Source organism: Cydia amplana, chromosome 15, assembly GCF_948474715.1.
Source record: "Cydia amplana chromosome 15, ilCydAmpl1.1, whole genome shotgun sequence".
NCBI classification, from domain to species: Eukaryota; Metazoa; Arthropoda; class Insecta; order Lepidoptera; family Tortricidae; genus Cydia; species Cydia amplana.
The window spans coordinates 6,532,264-6,557,951 of record NC_086083.1 but is presented as its reverse complement, the minus strand read 5'-3'; the positions used below and the strand labels follow the sequence as shown (position 1 = coordinate 6,557,951).

Below are 25,688 nucleotides of genomic sequence, written 5' to 3'. Positions count from 1 at the left end.
ACAAGGTTTATGATGGCGCATTGTGTATAATGGTCATTTAAAGTGAGTTCAGTCTATCATAAGATTATAGCTGCACAAATTGAAAGGATAAAATAAAACAAAATAATCATGGTTGACTATATCTCTCATACAATTTATTGATATGTTTGATCAAAGGCTTGTTCAACAAATTCCCCACATCTTTAGCAAACACAAAGTCGAGATGGTTGAACTTGGGCCAGTTGCAGCCGGGCCGGACGTCTTCTAGCATGCCTGTGCTGTTCAGTACTTCGGCTAAACGCATGATTTGCTGTGAACAAAGTAAGGGATTAGTATCTACTCGGTAGACAATGCACTTATGGTCAATACACGGCTTTATGGAGCGGTACTCGCAACAGTAGTGCAAATAGTATAACGCAGAAAAGATACGGTTCCTGAAGGAGCGAAATCGGGTTTTGGCGCCCTTCGTTGAAGTTTTCAAGGTATTTTCCACGCCCACCCCCCCCCCTCGCCACACTCGCGTCTTTTAAAACTTTATTTCTAATTTGCCATTTTGGGGCCCCCCTTGCCATCCGGCGCCTAGAGCGGCTGCTCCACTCGCTCTACTCTAGATCCGGCCCTGACGATAACGCAAAAAAAAGATCTAAAGCGAAAGGATGGTATGAAAGTTATGTGCACCTTTTTTATATATATAAAATATAGATCATATCTATCTATCATATATATACATAACTCCAACATTTAATTGCTCAATACGACTTTCCCTGTTTTATTTCATTATACGACTGGCTCGTATCCATGAGTTTTTCGGAACTTATGTACGATATTGATATTTTCCAATTGCTTGTCGGTGAAAGAACACATCCCCTAGTTTCCCCTATGGGTTGGAAAGTCAAATTGGCAGTCGCTTTCATAAAAACGAATGTCCACATCAATTATTGAGATTAGTTGCCATGCGGACGCCATCTGGCCCAACAAGGGACAAGATGTAGATATACCTACTTGACAAAGTAATTATAAACTAAATTCGCAAAGAAGATACTTACATCTTTCTCCGTCAATTTGTCATTGAGACCGTAGAGCAAAGTGACGGGCACTTTAACGTTGGTCAGATTGTACGGCTTCACGTCGCCATACAACCCGTTCTCCCATGACGTGAACACGCCTGTAAATAATAGCAAAGATATATATAACTCCGTATAAGGTAGAAGAAAACCGGTGATATACCTATGGCCTATTCTCGTGTAGATGGCGACACCGTTTGACATTTAACAATTTTAACACATATAAGTGAAAGAACAAGGATTAAAGTCAAATAGCGTTCTAAAAGTTTTAATCCTGTGTCGAAAGATGGCAGTAAATTTACTGTGACTACAAAATTTACTTTGACAATACGCCTCTGTTTAAATTTTCTTTGGTATTAGACATTAGACATTATTTTCGTTTATAGGTCAGGCGCAAATGTAACTAACCATTTGTAATCGTTATGCATTGCATTATTAATCCTTTTTGCCAAAAGCATATTTTAAGTGTAGCTACGTCCTAGGCCTATAAATGTTTGCCAACTCATAGCCACCCTTCGTAACCCACTGCTCTGGGCCATGGCCCCTTTGGCCCTAGGGTAAACAGGCGTTCATTGCTTTGTGTGCGTATACTTACTTGACATAGCGATTTTGGCAAAGTGTTCTAGTTGTCGCCACGAGGCCGGTTGCATTCTGACCATGATAACGCTCGACATCAGCTGCGAAAAATAGTAGATACTTAATCATAATTGCAAAGAAAAATAACAATGGCACAAAATAATCATTTGTTAAGGTGAGAGGTGCTGTTGTGTGCGGTGTGCGCTGCGTGTATAAGAATATACATATGTACTTAAAAGTGGAACTGTACCTACTCTGTAGGGACCAAAGAATATAATACTCACTAGTAGGGAGTAGGGACACGCACTTTAAAAATAGTTTATCTACAATTTAGAAATGTAAATTATATACTACGAAAACTACCGAATGGACACCAAACATAGCGCGGCGTCACAGCAGACCTCGAAAGAGATGGCGGCACGATCTTGACGTCTTTCCGGAAGATTGGCCTAATATTGCCATAGAACGAGATGCGTGGAGGAAAGAGAGTGAGGCCTTTGCCCAGCAGTGGGACACAACAGGCTAACAAAAAACAAACACTCCGGGAGTGCCGGCAGAAGTGAAAACTCAATGACTAGTCCAAAATGTCTGCAGCACTATGTATAATTGAGGTTAACGCCATCTAGCGTTATTTCGTCGCATTACTTGAAACCTTGAGAAATAGGTTTATTTAAAAGTGTGTAATTTTTATTTTTTGTAAGAAATATAAGGCTTTTTTATTTTTATTTATTTACTTGAAACCCCTAAGCACATCACTGTTAATACTCGAGTTATATTATTAGAGGGAAACTCACTAGATGGCATTTAAATCAATAAAGAAAAACTCAATGACATTGTAACAGTTTTTCGATCAGGTCACGTGTCCGTCTTATCTCTCGCGAGTTTAACATTTTTTCCCCATCACAAAAAGTGCACAGCGCCGCTAAAGAAGTTTTCACTTCAAAAAAATACTGGCCGGTCGTCGCCTCGGGTCCTTAAAGTATTTGTCCAGTAGGTATTAAGATTTGTCTCGGCTGAACTATGAACATGAATTTGAATACTCATACTCACTGGATCATTCTGCTCATAATCGTCACCCACGACTGTGTAGACTATCTGTAGGCACAGGTCCTGGCGAGGGTCCCGCGAGTTACACAGGCTCCCAAGGACAGTATTCATGAAGTCTTGCTGTAGATTCACTGATATTAAGCCGCGCTGACGCATGGTGGCCTGCGGAATAGACACAATATGTTTAAATGATTCGCTCAGAGTGTTTTTATGTATGGAGTGGGCTGAAAACCTAAACCCTGAATCGAATGTATTTATTACAGATTTACATACAAATAACAGAGTAGATATGACACTTATGGCTCTGTAACTATTTTTGCGCGATTCGTTGTGTAAGATGTTATTGTCAGCGAAGTTTTCGATATGAAATAATAGGTTTAAAATTATCCTAATACGCCTACTGTGGCACTGGCAGCAATTAGTAACGTATAGCATGGCTATCACGTTAAATACAGGCGCAGCGATACATAGAAAGATTTAGTACTAGAGACCTAGAAAAGAATGAGGGCAACCAGATGATGACTTACAGGCACATTAATGGTCTTGATGAACAAGTCGGTGAAAGGCCTGACATTGTCCAGATACACTGCCGGTGCCAGGGCAACCATGGCGATGATCTTCTCGTTATACTCCGGGCGTTGGGCCATCATCGTGAAGAAGCTGGTGGTCCCCATGGAGTAACCCACGTACATGATCTTGGATAGACCGGTCACGTTCAGAATCTTGTCTATCATGGCTGGTATGTCGTCTTTGCCGTGTTCGTGGAAGCTGAAATTATTAAACTATGTCAAATTTGTTATGGGATTTGGTTGGCACGTTATTTGGGGACGATCTTACTCAGATCGACCTAGGTACCTCGTATTATATTATAGTAGATTTAAACAAGACCGTCTATAAGGTAAGACCGTCGTCTACAAGTTCTTTCGTCGCTTCTAACTCTTTCGTTTATACATACACGTACTCCACTTACAGACAGTCGGTAGAGCAGAAAAGCGACTGACTGTGTCTGAGCGATGCATGTACTTATACAAACAAATAAGAGACTGCTTGCCCTGCCTAAGGCAGTTGTCCCACCAAGAGCGAGTAAGCGATTAGCTATCGGCGATTTTTTCGCCCAAGAAACGAACAAAAGATAGGGATCCTGTGTTAGTAAAAGAGATACATATATTTATAGTTCATCGCTGGCTGTTCACACTGCCGGCGTGAACACTCGCTCTACTAGTTTGTCGCCGAGATAAGAGCGATGAGATAAAACTAGCTCAGTGGTACTCGCTCGGCGATGATCGCTTGGTAGTTGAACTCAAGCTGCGAGACCAATCAGTGGTGATTTTACAGCATGGATTTCAGTGCAAATATTTGCTATGAATTTGAACAAAGCATTTGAGCTGTCATTGTTGTCTAGTTCAGACGACGATGATAATTAATTTTGTAGAATAGTGGCAGCAGCAATTCTAAATAGACGAAAGAAAAAAAAGGAATATATTGAACAGACTGCGACGTCTGCGTGTTCGGCTGCACTGTCCGAGCGAGTGAAGCGAGTAATAGCCCGTCGCACTCGAACACTCGCCTATAGCCGAGCGACAAAACTATTGAAGCTAACACTCGCTTCTCGCCGGTCGCCCACTCGTTTCTATCATCGCTCTTGGTGGGACAACTGCCTATGACGGCCTTCCCAACTCGCTAACCTGTACTCCCAAAAGGCTGGATTGTTTCTCGTCATGTTCTGATGTGACGTATATAGGTTGCCTCTGAGGTTGCCCAGCCATACATCGTAGCCGGCGTCAGCTAAGAGGAAGCCTGAAAAGAATATAAACATTTTAATTCATAAGCAGAACATTATTATCGTAGGTACCTATTATTTAAGAAAAAAAACATTCTCTAATAACAGTCGAAAAAACTTTGGAAACAAAAAAACTGAAATAAATGTCATATACTAAAGAAAAAAGAAGAAAAAAAGTTGACTGATGGAAGTGATGGATGTCCTGTCCATGGATGTGTCATACACAACGAGTGGTCGATATATTATGTATCATCTTTGTGCTGCGCCTAATAATATTTCGTACAAAATGCGAAGGTAATAACATAAATTATTAACTACCAGTGCTGCAGTAACTAGCAGAGCTCTTTGCTACTGGATGTAACCATCTGGTGCTCAAATCTTACCGAGACTCCTCTCAGGCCCCATAATGACGAAGTCCCCGCTGCACCCCAAAAGTCCGTGGACAACCAGCACAGCTCTCTTCCCCTTAGACGAGTCCGACCGCCGCGCTGTCCGCCGCCCGGTTGGTATTCTGTGCATCTGAAGGATGTAACCGTCGGTTGTTCAAATCTTACCAAGACTCCTCTCAGACCCCATAATGACAAAGTCCCCGCTGCACCCCAAAAGTCCGTGGACAACCAGCACAGCTCTCTTCCCCTTAGACGAGTCCGACCGCCGCGCTGACCGCCTCCCGGCTGGTATTCTGTGCATCTGAAGGATGTAGCCGTCGGTTGTTCAAATCTTACCAAGACTCCTCTCAGGCCCCATAATGACGAAGTCCCCGCTGCACCCCAAAAGTCCGTGGACAACCAGCACAGCTCTCTTCCCCTTAGACGAGTCCGACCGCCGCGCTGTCCGCCGCCCGGTTGGTATTCTGTGCATCTGAAGGATGTAACCGTCGGTTGTTCAAATCTTACCAAGACTCCTCTCAGACCCCATAATGACAAAGTCCCCGCTGCACCCCAAAAGTCCGTGGACAACCAGCACAGCTCTCTTCCCCTTAGACGAGTCCGACCGCCGCGCTGACCGCCTCCCGGTTGGTATTCTGTGCATCTGAAGGATGTAGCCGTCGGTTGTTCAAATCTTACCAAGACTCCTCTCAGGCCCCATAATGACGAAGTCCCCGCTGCACCCCAAAAGTCCGTGGACAACCAGCACAGCTCTCTTCCCCTTAGACGAGTCCGACCGCCGCGCTGACCGCCTCCCGGTTGGTATTCTGTGCATCTGAAGGATGTAGCCGTCGGTTGTTCGCACTCGGTGCTTCTCTGTTGGGTAGCCGGCTGCCGTTATGAGTTGTGGCTGAAAAATAAGAAAAAAGTTAGAGTATTTGTTAGAGAGGCGTTCTGGCTTCATTCGTTATGTGTGGCGGGAATGACTTGATCATAAAAAAAGGAAAATATTTCTCGTTTGAAATAGTTCTGAGGCCAAGGGGAAAGAGGGAGAGAGAGATGTGGTTAAGTTAGTGATTCGTAGGCTCTACTATTTTTTGGTTATTTCATGCCATCATTCGAGAAATACAATATTGAATTAGAATAAGTAACTATGTATCTGTGTATGTTTATTGTTTGTGATAGACTGATCGAAAAGAAGCATGTTTATTTCCACACAAGAGAACAAAAGGTAATTTTCTAAACAATTAGTTTCACTGTCTTGAAAGCGGTTGTTTGTTGTTGTCTAAGTTTTCATTAAATAATGACGAAGCGTATTATGCACCAATGCAAGGTCACCACTTATATGTAGATTGTAGGCTCGTGTCATCGTAAGAATGTAATTTTTCTCTAGTGCAAGAATGTTAGGAATTAGCGTTGTTGTGGCATCACGAGATTCACGAGGTAATGATTAAGTTAATCCTTTGTGGATAAAGGTATAATCATTTTCGAATTTAAACTGTTGTGAGACATACTAACATGTCGCGCGAGCGAGTGACTTAAAACAAGTGAGTCTAAACCGTAAAATTATTCAATATTAATTTTTTTTTAAGATTCAGCAGATAAAATTACTACACCTAATGCAATTTGTCTTTCTTTATAAATAAATAAAATAAAATCATTTATTTCAAGCTTTCGCTCATATCACACTTACATAATATTTACCTTATAAAATTCGGACGAAATTTAACTCACATATGTTAACATACTAACTTTATAATAACATTAAAATAGAAAATAATAATAATTGAGTGATATTAAAATTAAAATATAAAAATAAATTAGGTCTCATTAAATGTAATTTATCGTAATTTACAAACGACGCATGCAACTTTGCCCAGTGGCCAATCTTTAGTAGTTGATGCCTTTCGGAAACCAAATAAACCTAGGTGTGTTTGAAGTCTGTTCTATTATACAATACCCCTATAATATTTCTGGATTTCTTCAATACCATGGGGTATTGTCAGATCCCGACATGTCATGCGATTGACTTCTAAAAAGAGCCCTTGAGGTTTACTCGCGGAATCTTTATTTTTATTTTAGATCCACTGATGTGAAGTAAGCCAATAAAAATCCCAAATTAGTCTAGCCGTTTTCGAGAATTCGAAAAAAAACAACATCTAAGCAAATAAAATAGTTCCCGACGAATCGATGACCCCTTCCTTCGAGGTTTTAAAGTTGGTTAGTTAATGAAAGATTATTTTGAGCATATATTCATACTAGCTTTTGCCCGCGACTTCGTCTGCGACAGCAGTGAATTGGAATTAGTGACAGCAGCTAAAGTATAGCGCCTGGATAACAATAGTTCAATTTGCGCATTGCTTACTTCAATTACTAGGCAATTCACTAACTCTTTCAATTCCACCCCCCTTTGCACTCTCTTTAGGGATGATTTACGACATAAAAACTATCCTATGTCCTTCCCCGGGACTCAAACTATCTCTATGCCAAATTTCAACTAAATCGTTTCAGCGGTTTAAGCGTGAAGAGGAAACAGACAGACAGACACACTTTCGCATTTATAATGTTTGTTATGCATTACCTAATACCTACTACCTTCGGATTCGGGTTTAATTGATTCCCTAGACCTAGATAAATGAGTAAAGCTAGAAGCAGATTTTCGTAGGTCACGGTTGGCAAGTGCCCTCACCTTGGGCGACCTCATTAATGCAGTTTACTTACCTCAAACCCGTTTGTTTTGTTGACATAACCCTAATAGTAATAGGCTTTTTCTAATTAAATAAGTATTAGGCGGTCTTTACATTGGATGCGAATTCGCACGCTGCTCCGGTGGACGGTGTGCGCCTGATGGCTCCTCTATACACACGATGGCCCAGCGCAGGGCCAGCGAGGTGGCCATCATGCGCTGGTGCAGAGCACGAACTATGGAATGCGCATGGGCCACGTGTACCTAGTACCTAGATGCGTTACGCACCATCTCTAGCCCACTATACTAAAGACCGACACCGTGGCCATTCCATCGTCATCCCGCCGCGCTATAAGCCATCCGACACCAATACCCTCTCTACACGCTGGCCCATCTAAGTAGGCCAGCGTGCAGAGGAGCCATCAGATTTTATGCACGCATTTTTGCTTTCACGCTTATGAGCGACGTGCGAATTCGCATCAGCGTGATAGTCACGTAAAAATATCGTTCAAATCATACTGTTGACTGAAAATTCGTATACCTTATTGTAATCATGTAATGACATTTATAAGGTCCACCGTTAACCTGTCAAATCCCACGATATGACGTCACCATAAGCGTTCTGGCTCATATATGAGAAGATGGAGTTGTGTAATTTTAGAGTCTTCAGACAATCAACTGAGCTAGACATTAGACAAAGGAAATATTCCCGAATAATAATATGAGATCAGGATTGACTGGTAAATCCTAATCTCATATTATTATCCGGGAATATTTCCTTTGTCTAATGTTACCCCTCCTGTCCCCAGTTACCGTTACCGCACTTGATGGTACATTTATGGAATAAGAGTTTTACTATTTATGTAACTAAAACTATTCATTATTTAATTTATCTATTGGTAAAGAGCTTTTTATCATTAAAATTGTCGTTTGGTCTAAACCCACCTTTAGAAACAACGGTCAGGGCTAACCAGAGCCACAGATCCAGGGCATACCTTATGCCTATAACTTGTCTTGCGATTAGTTCAAGTTAGCAACCCTGAACTAGTACCTAGGCCTAAATTTCTATAAACAGCATAATGTCAGTCATTAATGATAATGATAAGTGTAAACGTGCGATGACTAAGCCGAGAATTATTGATATTGAATACGATAATTACGTGTTCAAGGTAATAAAAAGGTACTTAATGAAAATGACAAAGTATTATATGTTGTTTATGCGTAATTTTTAAAATGTCTCACGTTTATACAAAACCGGCCAAGTGCGAGTCGGACTCGCGCACGGAGGGTTCCGCACCATCAACAAAAAATAGAGCAAAACAAGCAAAAAAACGGTCACCCATCCAAGTACTGACCCCGCCCGACGTTGCTTAACTTCGGTCAAAAATCACGTTTGTTGTATGGGAGCCCCACTTAAATCTTTATTTTATTCTGTTTTTAGTATTTGTTGTTATAGCGGCAACAAAAATACATCTTCTGTGAAAATGTCAACTATCTAGCTATCACGGTTCGTGAGATACAACCTGGTGACAGACGGACGGACGGACGGACGCGGAGTCTTAGTAATAGCGTCCCGTTTTTACCCTTTGGGTACGGAACCCTAAAAAACTTAATACCCTGGTCAGGGGTCGGCGGCTGCTGAGGGGCTACCGCGAAAACCGATTTCGCAAATTGCGGGCATTTTTCTCTGTCACTCTAATTACGCCTTCATTGGACTAAAAGAGAAAGATCCCCGCATTTTGCGAAATTCGGGTTTCGCTGTAGCCCCTCTGGCTCTTTCTTCGTGTCAAAATGTCAGTCTTTTTACTGGAGTCCGTATCATGAGTCACTGACAGTCTCAGAACTGACATATACGCTAACGTCCACGTAATTTACTTTCTATACGTCTCGCTCGCACTAATAAGCGAGTACGAGCGAGATGCATAGAAAGTAAGTTACGTTGTCGATATCGTTTAAGCCAGTGCCAAACTGGTGGTAGCCACATAGATCAGCGGGGTATCATAGGAAAGAGATTGAGTTAGGGAGTATACTTCTGGTAAAAAATATTTCGTGTATATAGTTGCATGAAAAAAAAAGTTAGTACGGAACCGCCCTTCACGGGTTATTTCATTTGACTGCCGAACAACATTGCGTACCTATGTTATGTATCTATAGGTACGGTATCTAGTGTAAAGTGTCATTCTATAGAACTTGCTAACTATGTAAACAAAAGTCACTTAGTATTTCATATTTTTTGACAGTTTCAATATGGCGGTCTGTTTACATAGTATAGTTAGCAAGTTCCATAGAATAACACTTGATCTACCTACATATCTGTCGAAGTATAATACTTTTTAGGGTTCTGTAGCCAAATGGCAAAAAACGGAACCCTTATAGATTCGTCATGTCTGTCTGTCTGTCTGTCCGTCTGTCAGTCTGTCTGTCCGTCCGTATGTCACAGCCACTTTTCTCCGAAACTATAAGAACTATACTGTTGAAACTTGGTAAGTATATGTATTCTGTGAACCGCATTAAGATTTTCACACAAAAATAGAAAAAAAAACATTAAATTTTTGGGGTTCCCCATACTTCGAACTGAAACTCAAAAATTTTTTTTTCATCAAACCCATACGTGTGGGGTATCTATGGATAGGTCTTCAAAAATGATATTGAGCTTTCTAATATCATTTTTTTCTAAACTGAATAGTTTGCGCGAGAGACACTTCCAAAGTGGTAAAATGTGTGTCCCCCCCCCCTGTAACTTCTAAAATAAGAGAATGATAAAACAAAAAAAAATATATGATGTACATTACCATGTAAACTTCCACCGAAAATTGGTTTGAACGAGATCTAGTAAGTAGTTTTTTTTTTATACGTCATAAATCGCCTAAATACGGAACCCTTCATGGGCGAGTCCGACTCGCACTTGGCCGCTTTTTTATTATTTAATGTCACTTGGAATGAGAAATTGCTTGCGTAGCGTAGGATACTGTAATCTGTTTTTTTAACTTATATAAATATATATTTCCTTGAACCTTGAAAAATCCTAAAACCTAGAAAAAGCGCTGGTGGCCTAGCGGTAAGAGCGTGCGACTTGCAATCCGGAGGTCGCGGGTTCGAACCCCGGCTCGTACCAATTACTTTTTCGGAACTTATGTACGAAATATCATTTGATATTTACCAGTCGCTTTTCGGTGAAGGAAAACATCGTGAGGAAACCGGACTAATCCCAATACGGGCCTAGTTTACCCTTTGGGTTGGAAGGTCAGATGGCAGTCGCTTTCGTAAAAACTAGTGCCCACGCCAATTACTGGGATTAGTTGCCAAGCAGACCCCAGGCTCCCATGAGCCGTGGCAAAATGCCGGGACAACGCGAGGAAGATGAATGTCACTTGGAATGAGAAATTGCTTGCGTAGCGTAGGCTACTGTAATCTGTTTTTTTTTTTTAACTTAAGTATACATATAAAAATATGTTTCCTTGAACCTTGAAAAATCTCGAAGACACTTCCTTAGTGCTCCTGCTTGGTAATAATCAACCCTAAATATTATTTATGTCTTAATTACGATTATTACGAATAATATTGTACCTATGTAATTCTCTTGTCAAGGTTTTTGTAACATGTTAATCAGAAGAATCTGAAGGCGAGCATAATTGCTATGTTTAATTATTCTTTCATACTTCCGGTACGTTAATGTTGATTTATTTCATGTTGTCTTCAAGGGAATAATACTGTGTCGATGAGTATTAGTTGCCGTTTGAAAGAAAAGTACAGTCAGTGATAAACGCTTGTATCAAAAATGAAATTTTCGTAAAAAAAAATATTTGAGTTAGTTTTGAATTTTTCTAGTAATAAATTACATTTGCTAGCGAAATTAGAATTCGTTAATATAAGCGTTGATAATTCAGTTGTGTAGAGCTAGCGAATATTCTGAAATGTCGCAAATTCGAATACCCGGCAATTTTTCCATACATTATTATTTCAACATTCAACTACGATTTAAAACGTATTTTATTAATTCGTGATTTGTATGCAATTGTCGTACTTAAACTGACATAATCCCAATGAGGAAAAATACAAGACGGTACCAGCATTTTAGTGTGCTGTAAGTGGTTAGTTAACATTTAATAGCTTACTTAACACCTATTTACTTGCTACTTGGCAAAATATGTTATGGCGGTGTAAATGTTAATTAAGTTTTATATTGTTTGGTTTTGGTTGGACCTTAACCTGAACTAGTTAATAGTTGCGCGTCCACACGGTTAACTTTACAAATCAAACCTTATTATTTATTAAACTAGTGGCTCTGTGAGTTGTAAAAAAAACAAATACCGATAAAAATATATATTTATTCACTGAACCTGCTCACAAAATTTCACGAGAATCGGTTGAGAATTGCGACCTGTAGAGGAGAACATGCGAACGTACGAAAGCATTTTTTGCCTTATCTGAAACGGAGACCTTCGCTAACGCTCGGTCAATTAATAAACATTATATTTCAATCTTACACAAAACAACCTAGTCCCACAGTAAGCAAATGACGGTTTATCTATACATAACATATGTACCTATAGATATCTATATATACTAAAATCAGAGCTCGGAAACCCTATTGATATACCTGTTAGGTAGACTATTCATATACCTACATAGGTACAGTCAAATAATTTTATTTCCTACCCATTTTATACTTTGTCACAGTCAGTATGAGGTCTCTATTGTCTCTAGCTTGGAGGATATAATCAAACGGAGACGCCATGTCTGTAATTTTCTGTACAAAACAGTCTGCCGATTTTTGCGGGGGAGGGGAACGTCAAATGTATGCGTAACGTAAAAATAGCCATGTCAGTCCATACATTGTGTATGACCGTTGGCCGCCTATTTTCGACAGAGGGGAAAGCCCGTTAATGGCTACTCCGTTTAGTTGTATCCTCCAAGGTCTCTAGCCACTTTCATATTGATTGTTACTGTGACAAGGTACGAAATGGGTCGGAAATAAAATACTTTGACTGTACGTATAGGTACCTTTTTTTCAGGAAATAGGTAGTTAGGTGTATCAAAAAGCATAATTTATGTTAATGTCGGTTTTTATAAGAAATAATGACTGTAATAACGTTTTTTTTCTAAAATTGACATGTATAAAAAATGAGCCATATTGTTAATATTTAATCGCTATCATATATGAAATTCTGGTGGTTTATTAAAGGGATACAAAAAAGACAAAATGATTGTCTGACAAGCGTTTCGTTCGCCACAATCGCCACGGAGCGTAAGCGAGTAAATAATATAAATACACCTATAGCCCGGGAAGTTAGTGTCATAAGGTATCGGATGAATTCACTTAGCACAGATGTAATACGTAAAACTAAGCTACCCCCTGGCGGGTATAGGCAGGGGTGGCGGATGGCTACCGGGCTCCATTAGCTTAGTTTTACGTATCCTTTCAAGTGGCATATGTCATATTTGAGTTGTTGGAATTTCGATTTTATTTCAATTCATCGAATTTCAGATCTAAATGACTTAAATTTTCCGGAAGCCGGTTCCTGCCACTTGAAGAGGTATATTACATCTGTGCCAAGTGAATTCATCCGATACCCAAAATTTGCACCTCCCATACATTGGGTCATGGGTGACACTACTTCCCGGAATACTATATGATTTCATCTTTCAGTGTTCAGATATTTTTGAGCACCTCGGCCGTTCCGAAAGTTCCGATATATGTGATGGCGACTGTACAAGCTTTGGTTAGTTTGAAGCTAGCTCGATCTGTGTAAGATTGTTCCCAAGATATTTATTTAATAAAGAATGTGCCTACAAGTACTACCATTTTAACATTTCGCAACACTAAAGCGATATCGTCATTAAAATTCCGTTTACAAGTATATAATGGCCATTGTTTACTAACAAACAGCCACCTGCAATTAGCATCGTTTGATATCAATTATATCAATTAATGATTTCTTAATCATAATCAGTTATCAGATTCAAACTGGTTGTGTTGTGGTCACGCTATTATTGAAATTATATTGTATATTTTTAGTGCCGCCTTCAAGTGTAATAAAGGATTATAAGATGAAATGTGTTATGAACTGTAAAAAAACCTTTTTGGATTTTTTTTGCATGAATTTTGGAAGAATTGCAAAATTTGTGTAAACCGGAAGTTGACGTCACTTTCCCTGTACAACCAAGGGTGTCCATGATTGTAATTATTGTAATGAAACAATTAAAATGTTTGTTGCATCCGGTTGTTATTTCCAGACTTTTTATTTTGACTTTCAAAAATCACTCTAAGTAAAGCTACGTTTTGACCAGAGCTGTGCGAGTGGTGTGTTTTTAAGAAGCAAAAATAGGATCACTGGCTGTGTTTTTAAGAACCATAATAGATTATATTGGTTTTTAACAAACAGATCCCTGGCAACGCATCCTCGTACGACGTACTTACATCTCTGGTCGAAACGCCGCCTTAGTGCATATTCAAACTTTTGTGAACACTCTAGTCGGCCCCTGGCCTGGCCGCTTCGATATATTCCCACGACATAATATCCCCAGAAAAAAGATTAGGTGCTTACGTTTTTTCTAGCTTACAATGTTGATAATAAAGCATAATTGTATAAATTAAAAAGACACGAGTCGTAAGCACGTGCTCATAGTTAATTGGGCCATGTCTAAGCGAAATGAGTGAATGATCCGAGAGATAAGCGTAATTGCACGTGAACTTAAACTTGTATAAAAAACAATGCGTGTCATCACCATTCAACATGGTGTAATTGTTTCGCGGTAGATCTTTAAAAACAGTAGTTTACACTACTGTATGTCTTATGTAGTGGTTACCTACTATGTACATAATATTTGAAAACCCCGCTTGCTTTTTTAGGAACTGAGTTGCGCATACCTAATCCTTACATGAAGTACACATGAGGTGTTTTTGAACTGTGTTATGGTTATGTAACATAACACAGTTTAAAAACGCATTTAAAGACCGAAGTGATCCCATAAGTGTTCCGTGAACAAAATTTTGTACGAAACACTAAAAATCCGTAGTTAAAGGTAACAATAATAAACAACAGACGATCTTATTACTTCCAGCCACCTTTCAAGTAGAAATTAAGACTCCTGAGATCATTTAAATGCCTATTAAAAATGTTTTTATTAAAAAAAAAATAGTGTCATGCTACCGCTATGACTAATGCCTGTGCCAGTTATAACTCAGAAACAATATCGTCATACTGATCCCTCTTCTGTGTTATACCGTTATGTCATGTCACAAAGCGACGCGTGCGCCGGCCGGCGGCGTGCAAACTCATTCTTGACGCTTGTTTTCATACTTGATACTATTGCCGTTAAAGGTATATTTGAAATATAATTATGTTAAATGTGAGATAAATATCGTCATACTGATCACAACTGGCTCTCCACCCAAAATCTGTGCTATACTGTTATGCTACAATTGTCACAAAGCGACGCACACGCCGGCCGGCGGCGCGGCGCGGCGTGCAAACTCCTCATTCATATTGCGCACACGCACGTATCTTGTTTTCATGCGGAATCGCTTGGTTTCCTCGAGCGTCAGCGAATCCCAGGTGATGAGATGAATATTGTATTAGAGGTAAGCTATTGTAGGCCGTATTGCAATGGATTACGGTTGGTAAATAGTCACGTTTATCATTATTTGTGAATAACGCATGTATGAAATTCGCTTCGTTTCCTTGACCGTCATCGAATCCCCGATGAATGGGCTGCGTTTTTGTACCGCTGTTGAACTATTGTAGACCGTATTACAAAGTTACATGGTTTAGAAATGGTCAGGAGTGCCTTCGTTTGTCAATTCGCGTGTACAAAATCGAAAATCGCTTGCTTCCTTGAGCGTCGGCGATTAATACGTTGTACAATGCAATTTAAATAATACCTTAGCCCGTACCATGAGTCATTGACAGTGTCAAAACTGACATATACGCTATCGAGAACGTAATTTACTTTCTATACATCTCGCTTGCACTAATAATTAATATGCTAGTACGTGCGAGATGCATAGAAAGTGAGAAGATGCGTTCTTGATGACGTTTAAAATGTCAGTGCCAAACTGGTGGTAGTGGTACATATCGCGGTGCAAGTAGGTATCTCGTGTAGAACCACGTGAAATTGGAGGTTTCGTATCTACAGCGTTATACAGCGGTGGTCAAGTATTAGGTCAGATGGTCAGGTCAATTGGTCAGCTAAAAGGGAAAATACGAAATGGTAGTCAAACGAAAATGAAAACCCTATCTCTTTACAACAAGGTATGTTACATACTAAATATGTCATTTAGCCGACATTGACTGACATTCTACATTACGTATTACTTGACACAATCATCATTTGACTGACGTATTCCGTCTCTAAGGAGCTGTCTTGACACTGATATTAACATGACGCGGGCCTGCTCAGTACTCATCAGCAGTTGCACTGATGGCGTGTAATCACCCTCATTAGGGTAATCCGACAATAATGACTATCAGTACATCGTACACGTTTCCGTTTGCCATGTGTGAGATGAGCTGTTTTCTGTTTTAAAGCAAAAGTTTATCGGTCTATCATATAAAAATTTCTAAACGTTACCTTTCGACTGAATTTGGTTACTGGTTGGATGCAATATATCTTACGCAGATCGACCTAGTCTCAAACTAAACGAAGCTTATACTACCATAGAGAAATATAAGTAAAGAAAGAGTGACTGATAATGTCCGCTACTTGACGCTAGATGTCGACTACGAAATAACTGGCGTTTTGGTAAGAAAAGTGATGTATGGAGTTACCACTCTTTCTTTACTTATATTTCTCCATGATACTTCGGAGTACGGGTAAACAACATAATAATAACAGCATTCAGGTTAGAGATTTTGTGAGCGCCTTGACCGCTCCGATATATCTGATGGCGATTGTACTAGCTTTTATTTAGTGTGGGTCAAATCTTGGAAGCTAAATTTGACCCACTTCCGATTGAGCTGAAATTTTGCATGTAACTTTTGTAAATCGGAGGACAATGCAATATTTTGATGACACGAAGCCTATCTGATGATGGAGACAGGTGGCCATGGGAATTCTGTGATAAAACAACGCAGACTAATTGTGTTTGGGGTTGTTAGAAATGTTAGAATTGTTTGGATGAGTAGGTTTTAGTTGCATGTGGAAAGAAAAGTACACTTTATTTCTTTCTTTATTTCTTTATTGCACCATGGTAATTACAAGATGTTAAAACATAAAACGTATCTCATGGACCCGGAACGGGTATGGCAGTTAAAACTTAAAACTAGAACTAGTGCTATTAAATATGATATTAATAAAAATTATAATTATTTACACTCAGTGATAAAAGCATGTATCAATAATTTACATTTGTAGCTTATTTTACATTTGTACTTACTGAAAAAAAATAGAAATCAGCTTCATCTAGCCAAGCCTTCAACCAGGGCCCCGTTTCTCAAAAGCTTGTAACTTGTAATAGGTACAGGCGGATGTCACTTTTTGACAGCTTTTGTTAGAAAGGAACTTCCACTTGTATTAAAAGTTGCAAGCTTTAGAGAAACGGGCCCCTGGCCGTAGCTGACCATAATAACTTCTTAATAACCGATTCAGACGATAGACCTATCCCCTTACTTTAGTTCTAGAGAACTTCGCCATTTTAATCCATCGCAATGATTATGTCCACTTTGTAATGATTAATGATTAAATCTGACCATCGCTATTAGTGCATCGGTCGCACGTTTTTTCCACCAAACAAATACATGAATTGCAAATGACAAATGTTACTCGGAACGTCATGCGGATTGACAATGACATGCCAGGGTTATTAAAAACGCTTATCTCACAATCAAGAATCAGATTCAGGACCTACCTACCTCAAATCACTAGTGAAATTAGAAATTATTTATTTGCACGGTATTAGGAGAAACAGCCCGACCATTTTTTTAGTTAGCCTATTTTAGTGTACCACTGCTGGGCAAAGGCCTCCCCTCCTTTCCTCCACTCAACCCTGTCGTTCGTACTTTCCGACCAATCCGGAAAAAATGCGACCAAGGGCCCGTTTCTTAAAGCTTGTACATAGTAACTTGTAATACAAGCGGATGTCACTTTTTGACAGCTTTTGTTAGAAAGGGACTTGTATTACAAGTGACAAGCTTTTGAGAAACGGGCCCCAAGTCGTCCCGCTATCTCCTGATAGCGGGACGACTTGGGGCCCGTTGGGGACCGAAAAGGATTTCGGTCTGCCTGAACCCCGGCCTGCACCATTGATGGGAGCACCATGGATCCTCCTCGGTAACCATTTTGGCCCACCTATCCCACTCAAGCTTCGCGGTCTTGACACCTACATGTACATTATGTACAACTCGAGTTCTGGAGCGCAGTTCCGTGTTTCTGATTCGATCAGTTCATACATTCAGTTCATTATTAATTCATAAAATTATTTTTGGTCCAAGCTGAAACGGAGTTGCTTTGCGCTCGTTCGGTCTAGCGTCCGCGAATTATTTTCTAGCGTCCAGTCTAAAGCCCCATTTAGACGGTTCAAGAACTTGCATGCGATTTTCGTTACATTGCGGTATTTGGTGCAAAGACTGAATTCATTGTAGGGGACCATTGGGCAGTCGGGAGGCTCTTTACAACGGGGCGCCCGAGGCTCCCGACTGCCCAATGATACCCAAACCCCTATTCTGTAGTTTAGCAATTAATGTATTGAATATTGCTTGCAAGTTCTTAAACAACCAATCTAATTGGGGCTAAACAAATGATTTGTGAATTTAGACACGCAGCTCATGCTCAGTTTCTCGTTAGGTTGTTACAGTGATTGATTACTAAAGGAATGTTCTAATGAATCCCTTAGTAGGAACCTGACCTAATCACGGTTACTAATAAATCTATTAAAGGTTTATTTTCATTGTCCTCACACGATCGTTTGAGAATATGTTGTATCTCATTAATATCATTAATAACGTACAGTCAGCAGCAGAAGTTGCTAATAAGCGGGCGAGGTGTTCAAAATTACCTTGAAACGCTCTTATTCTCTTAACAATAAAGTCGCCTCTAGATCATTTTGAACACCTCGCCCGCTTAGCAACTTCTGCTGCTGACGGTTCGGACTGTAATTGTTGAGCCATTTAGTGACTGTATTACTACCTGGGGCCCGTTTCTCAAAAGCTTGTAACTTGTAATACAAGCGGATGTCACTTTTTGACAGCTTTTGTTAAAAAGGGACTTCCACTTGTATTACAAGTTACAAGCTTAAATTAAAACGGTTCCTACCGTTTTAATTTATGGGTTTTTAAGCATCATTTACCTGGTTATAGCCTGTCTGTAATTTCAATGCTCAATAAAGATTATTCTCACACTCAATAAATAACTCTTTCATAGCAAGAAATAATGTTTTAAAAATAGCTTAGCAATAAGATTGAAAAACGATCGGTTAACTGTCTCGACAATCGTCAACTTTTAACTGACCTTTGGTGGACCTTACGTCGTTGTAATAAAGTTTATATTTAATTAGCTGGGTCGACGATGGTACAGTCAGCATCAAAAGTAGTAGATCAAGACTACACAACAAAGATTTACCATTCTTTAATAAATTAACAAAAAGAGACAATGTTTCAATATGTAAAACAATCAGACTGAGACCGATACTTTAGAACGCGAACTGCATGTAGAGATATATTCCTATTTTGAAAAGAATTCCAGGATGGCAGAGGGCCTACCGCGGGCCACCTTCGACGTGTTGCCTCTCTGTCGCACTTGTGAATTCGTACGTAAGTGTGACAGGGAGGCAACGCGTCGAACGTGGTTCGCGGTAGGTCCTCGGGTGCTTTTGGCGCGTTGTTTCAACCGCTACTATTGATGCTGACTGTACATATGTTATAGAATAAAATTGCTGACACGAGACTGTCACAGGGTAATGATAATTGTTCGCCATTGTAGTCTTTCTAATCGGGCAACATCTGAACTTGCAACTGATGACTCTCATTTATATACCGTAATTATGTTCATTATACAGTCAGAGGATAACGAACATGTTAGCAATTCTACATAATTTTTTGACATTTGGTGGACGGCATAATGGTTACCATATCACGAAATCGGACATAATAGTAATGTCTAATAATATGACGTTTAAAGTAGTGGTCCGATCATGCCAAAATTGCCATAGAATATACGGCATAATTGTATAAAATTCTCAATGATATAAATCTGTCATTTTTTATAACTTGAGAATTTACTTTTAAATGATGATTTTGAATGATAAATATTTCATAGCGTTCATTTGGATTTTACTTAGGGTTTTCTTCGCGTTGGTTTGGTGAAATCTCGCTACGCTCGTGGTTCTAGTTTGGAATTGTTCGCTTGCTTGTGTATCAATATTAGCACGAGTGGTTAAACAACAACTTTGCCTCCTTGTAAAACAAATAACTATTGTTACTGGCATGCAAGCATTTCTTTTAGTGCGCGTGTATATTCAAAAGCTATTTTTCCAATCGCATATATTCCCCTAAACTGCTACGCGGACAAAGTCGCAGTAATAATTAGTATTATAATATTAATATATCACTTACCACTGTCATCGTAGCCTCCTTTCTCATCACTTGGGGTTGGGATGCACATAACATCAAGTTCATACACACAATCAGGAACAACCCTAATTTTACCACCGTCATTTTCACTCCACTCCCTTAAAATTTAAGTATTCTAAATTCGAAAAAAAAACTTAAAACGGCCAGTGTTTTCCAAAAGTATGTCCTCAAAATGTTACGTTTGTAAGTGGCCAGTATTTAAAATGATTTTTTTAAACGCTCCGGTCAAAGCGGTGCGTGTTGATGAGTGCGCACGCGTTTGTCCCGCCGGCGTTTTTATCATTCAGTCTCGTTTAATGTTATTATTGTGTGACGTCACGCTGCGGGTGAATCTACTGAATCTATAATAGCGGCTATACAAATATAGGTGTTTTTATTTATGCACCGCAGGTGGTATCAATGTGTACCTACAGGTAAAACATACCTAGTCGCTGCTGGTTTATACTTTATAGGTATAGGTTCTTTGACAAAAATTCAAAAACTTCATTTTTATTTTATTTTATTTTACTTTATTAGGTACACTAAACAGACATCGTACAATATCATGGGTAATACAATTGCACATTATGGCTTAAATCTAGCACGAGATCCAAAACAAGTGTACACAGCATGTTTTACAATTTAACGGAAATATTACAAACTAATTAACACCATATTATAACTACAGTGAAAAATATCAGAGAAGAAAAAACTATCTAAACATTACAATATAACGAGTAACGAACTTTACATTATAAAGACTATTAAACATCACAAATGAAACAAACTTAGAGGATTAGGGCAGATGCCATCAGTTTAGTGGGAGAAGAGGAGAAGAGGACGCCAGCCAAGCACTTCCTAAACCTAGCGATGTGAGGGTCAAAAATATCAATGCCCTACCGCGATGATCACCGGCTGTTAAATCGTTATACCTATTGGCGGCACATTCTTGTAATTGGATTATAGAATGAAGTGTTGTTTTTGTACACTCTAAGTGCGAAAAGTTTAGTGTTACGACCTCTAAACATTACTCTGATATGTGAAAATTTGATTCTAAAGAACACGTATATGACAATTTGTAAACTTTATTGTAATTATAATTTCATAATTCGTGTAGGTAAGTAATGGTGGAGTTAGTTAATTATCAGATAGGCAGAATCTTTATTTTAGGATCTCGGATTAATTTAAAAATGTGTGGCGCTTCTGTAGTTGTTTATTAATAATTACCATAAGTGGTTGTTTACCAACATCATATAAAAATGTTTCCGCATATATTGCTCGTGTGTTTGTCACCTGACTTAGACTTTACAACCAAATCCTTGAACCTGTTGAACCTTGAACCTGTTGAACCTTGAACCATTTATAATAGTAGGAGATCCGGCATATATGGTCGACCTTCACCGATATGTCTGACGGATGAAACTTACATATTATTAAAGAAAATATGTTCATGTACATAAATAAATAGGGTTGCCTAAAGAAATATGGTCAAGGCTATTTTTAATTAATTTTTGAAAAAATATTTTTTTCTTCAAATTTCACCGATCTGTCTGACAAACGAAATAAGTTCCAATGGAAAGTATACAACTTGTACAACATAAATCAACTAGGTTGCCTATCTTTTTCCGGTCACTATTATGTAGTTGCCGTGTTTAAACATGTGAGTTTTTATCGATAATTGCACTCATCTGTCTGACGCTTGAATTATACATCAAAATGATGGTAATTTTATTGCGAATACAGTGGCATAGGGTTGCCTGCGAAAATCCGGTCACAAATAAGGGTTGCCAGGCTTTTAAATAAAATAAGAAGGGAAGACTTTTAGCGATAACTCATAAACGGCTTAACTTATCAAGTTTGTTTTAATTTTGTTTGAATGAGTTTTTTAAGCAATATTTTTATGATTTTTTTCATATTTTTTGGATCGATTTTTCAAAAGTTAGAAGGAATAACCGTTTTTTGTACTTTCTAAATTATTATTTCCGAAATGATTCACTTTATCAATAAATGTTCTTTGCAGACCCCTATTTATTTTTAAAGACCTATCCAACGATACCAACATCGATAAAAACTCACCTGTTTAAACACGGCAACCACATAATAGTGACCAGAAAAAGATAGGCAACCTAGTTGATTTATATTGTACAAGTTGTATACTTTCCATTGGAACTTATTTCGTTTGTCAGACAGATCGGTGAAATTTTAAGAAAAAAAAATTTTTTTTTTCAAAAAATAATTAAAAATAGTCTTGACCATATTTCTTTAGGCAACCCTATTTATTTATGTTCAGGAACATATTTTCTTTCATAATATGTAAGTTTCATCCGTCAGACATATCGGTGAAGGTCGACCATATATGCGGCGATCTTAGACTATAACGGAAATATAATAAAAGAAAACAACGCGTGATACAGAAAGCCAATTTCATGTCATAGGGCGTTCTTCGGATAAAGAGTGTAATTGTTGTGGAGTGCATCTACAAGAATTATACTCTTGCATATGCAAATGACTTATGCATATGTGTGAATTACCCGATGACTTTATAGTATTACATTACATAACTAGGGAGGTGAATTCGTAAATGCTCCAGATCGCAGGTGTTTGTGGCCCGAACCGAAGGTGAGAGCCATAAATATGCGATCTGGGGCTTTACGAATTACCGCCCGTGGTTTGTCTAAAGTTTTACGTCTTGCCTTGGCCAGGAAGTGACGTAAAATACATACGTCATAGGCTCTTAGTTTCAACCCCCGACTCATTAAGAGGGGTGTTATGTGCTTGACGCCAAAATCTGTCTGTGTGTCTGTCGGTGCCACACACCGACTCGGTGGTATCATACGAGTAAATCTCTAACGGATTTAAGGCATTTTTATGGACAACAAGCAAAACCGAATCTTACGTTTCAAGCATGTTGGAAGGACAGTTTCACGGATAAAATGTTATCTATTTCTTTAAATGGCTCATTTGTCCCGCCTATTTAAATCAGCCTACACGTAATCTACTGATATTATAAATGTGCGAAAAGTAACTCTGTCAGTTTGTCAGTTACCTCTTCACGCTTAAACCGACGCTTACAGACTTAGATGAAATTTGGTATGGAGATAGAGGCCTGCGGAAGGCCATAGGATAGTTTTTATCAATCATCCATCAAGATCCCGCAGTCTGGAGGGCGTACTCTGGAGTACCAATGGGCCGAAGACCGCGTCTGGACGCCCTAGCTAGGTACCGCTGGAGAGACAAAGTGCAAAAAGACCTTAGCGAACTCGGCGCCGTCGACTGGATAGAAACTGCTTTGGACAGATTAGCATTATGGCGGTCTTTGGTGTCGGAGGCCAAGATCCACTTCGGGTCGTTGCGCCACAGCAGTAAGTAAGTAAGTAAGTAAAGGGGCCCACTATGATTAACAGTCCGCCGGACGATATTGGCCTGTTAGTTGACAGTTTCGAACAACTGACAGGCCGATATCGTCCGGCGGAGTGGTAGTCAGTGGGCCCCTTAAGTTGTATCATCATCATACCACGCGGACGAGGTCGCGGGCAGAAGCTAGTAGTCAATAAAAATCTCCGGAATAGATTGTCCTGGCATACATAATGCCTAAAATAAGCCAACTAAAAATAGTAAGCCTTGACGCTTGTTTACTAGAATCTATATATAAATAATTTCTTCATTAAATTAGATAAAAAAATAGTATTAGTTATTATTGTTATTAACGAGCGAGTAACGTATTCGAGTATTAACCGATTAAGAGACAATTGAGGCATTACATATTTTTATATCTTATTACTTGTTACTTACTCCATAAGGTTAAATTTCCAATGCGAATGAAATAAGAAATGTGACCTTTTGGAAGTATGCTACTCAATTAAACTATCGATTAAAGTTATGCATGTTGACGTAATAGGGGTGATATGGAAAATTATAGGCGTTAAGAGTCTGTGCGGAAAGAGAAGAGTCGTGGAATGTATGGGGCCCAATACAATCCAAGACTCTTCTCTTTCCGCACAGATTATCCTCGAATTGAAAACTATCTGCTATCTGTACAAAAAAAAATATCTGTACAAATGCAAGATAAAGAAGACGTGCTAATAGATATCAGTACTTGTTATTTCTATTACGTAACAAAAGGTGCACAATTTCATCGACTAAATCTATCAATTTTATATTTTTGCGACTCGATACCGGCCTCTTAACTTGAAACCCTTTTTGCGATTTTGGTTTTAAGATAAGATAATGGGGTAGTTATTTCCCGAATGGCTTTAGGTATCCGAGTTTGAATTTATGCGACACATATTGTATGTCCACGTAGCTGCAAAGGAACTTTGAATGGATTTTATTCAGGGTATGCACTTTTGCAGCTCACTGTACCTGTCTATTAGTATTTCCGTCGATGTGTCGGTTCCAGTAAGTATCGAGTGTTAGGGTTTTTAGAAACCTCAACTAATCATTAGAATCAGAAGCTAAGTAGCTATTTTTAACACTGTAGGTAACTTTTGGGTAACACTGAAGACAAATTTGAGCACTAAATCTGTGTATTAACCACTAAGTACTACATACAACTAGGTATTTGGTCAGAAACATTAGCAATAAATAATAAATTGAAGATGGTTGGCCTTGGCCAAGAATTTCAGATCAGTTTGTAAGTATGGCGTGGCCGATTGCGGTCGTTATGCGAATGGTAATATCGGTAATATATGCACGACTCGGCTGTCATACATATTACATACATATTTGCGTCTTTGTTACCATAACCGATCGGTAGCCATTGTGGTGCTTGTTAATGCTCTGTTTTATCTACATATTTACTTCCTTGTCTGTCGTGTACCTAATCACTTTTTGGTTATAAATTATTATACAAATAGAACTTTATCATACACAAGGTGTCATAGAAAGCGACGATAAAATTAGTAAACTTTGATTATTACTTAAATATGTATAATAGTAGCTTCTGTCCGCAATTTCTTCTGCGGGGAATGCTTCCGAGCCTCAAACTACCAAAATACTAAGTTTCATCTAAATCGGTTCAGCGGTTCAAGCGTGGAAAAAAACGCAACTATGGAGTATTTACGTATGGACGAATACTCGTACTTAGTGCTCCATCCAGCGCTTGACATATGGAGTCGCGCGCGACAACACAAATCATGCCAATAAGAGATTATTTAGGAGCGTCTGTGCGGTGATGAGTTGCCTTATATGCTCTATCTCGTGAGACGATCTGTGAGATAATACACATTTAACACATTCATTGCCACCCAGCCAAACAAGACATCCGCGCCAGGCCACAAAAATGTCTTCATATAGAGGTGTAGTACCACTATCCCGACTATCGGGTCGTCCGGCCTGGGAACGGAATCATAAAATACCCGATAGTCGGGTTATCGACACTGAATGTGTCAATGAAGGAAATAACTGTAGGTATACAAAATAACTTAGGTAAATAACATACATTTTAGTTACCTACTTTTAGGTATTTTAATCTATAGCATAATCAATATTTTCAATTTGTGGTTGAGCTAATCGAATGTTTTCATCTCTGAATGGGTGTTAGTGCCGGATGGCGTTTAGGATGTCAATGACGTGCGTTTGTGGTTTATTGTTGCGTATGCGCATAATTTGTTGGTAGATTAAACAAAATTGACATTATGT

The 25,688-nt window shown here is 39.0% G+C and overlaps 2 protein-coding genes across 4 annotated transcripts in view; one reads left to right on the top strand and one right to left on the bottom strand.

Moving 5' to 3' along the window:
- Positions 1-25,688, top strand: part of LOC134654510 (protein cramped) — a 54,451-nt gene that overhangs the window by 1,102 nt on the left and 27,661 nt on the right. The window lies entirely within an intron of this gene.
- LOC134654494 (lipase 1-like) lies at positions 86-20,170 on the bottom strand. Of its 3 annotated transcripts, XM_063509938.1 has the most exons (8): positions 20,052-20,170; positions 5,514-5,724; positions 4,352-4,463; positions 3,194-3,434; positions 2,670-2,828; positions 1,639-1,720; positions 1,026-1,144; positions 86-289 (listed from the first exon to the last, which is right to left on the bottom strand). In XM_063509938.1, the coding sequence occupies exons 1-8, from the start codon at positions 20,151-20,153 to the stop codon at positions 107-109; spliced, it is 1,209 nt and encodes a 402-aa protein (XP_063366008.1). In that variant the 5' UTR covers positions 20,154-20,170; the 3' UTR covers positions 86-106. The 3 variants fall into 3 exon arrangements, with proteins under 3 accessions (XP_063366008.1, XP_063366006.1, XP_063366007.1); XM_063509936.1 differs by lacking the exons at positions 5,514-5,724; positions 20,052-20,170 and adding an exon at positions 5,172-5,327; XM_063509937.1 differs by lacking the exons at positions 5,514-5,724; positions 20,052-20,170 and adding an exon at positions 4,830-4,985.

Excerpts from the sequence above, each read along its gene's own strand:
- LOC134654494 (XM_063509938.1), bottom strand. The coding sequence starts at position 20,153 with ATGACGGTGGTAAAATTAGGGTTGTTCCTGATTGTGTGTATGAACTTG. Across the intron at positions 3,435-4,351 it reads CCAGCCTTTTGGGAGTACAG|CTTCCACGAACACGGCAAAG; the intron begins GTTAGCGAGTTG and ends TAATAATTTCAG. Across the intron at positions 2,829-3,193 it reads TCAAGACCATTAATGTGCCT|GCCACCATGCGTCAGCGCGG; the intron begins GTAAGTCATCAT and ends TCTATTCCGCAG.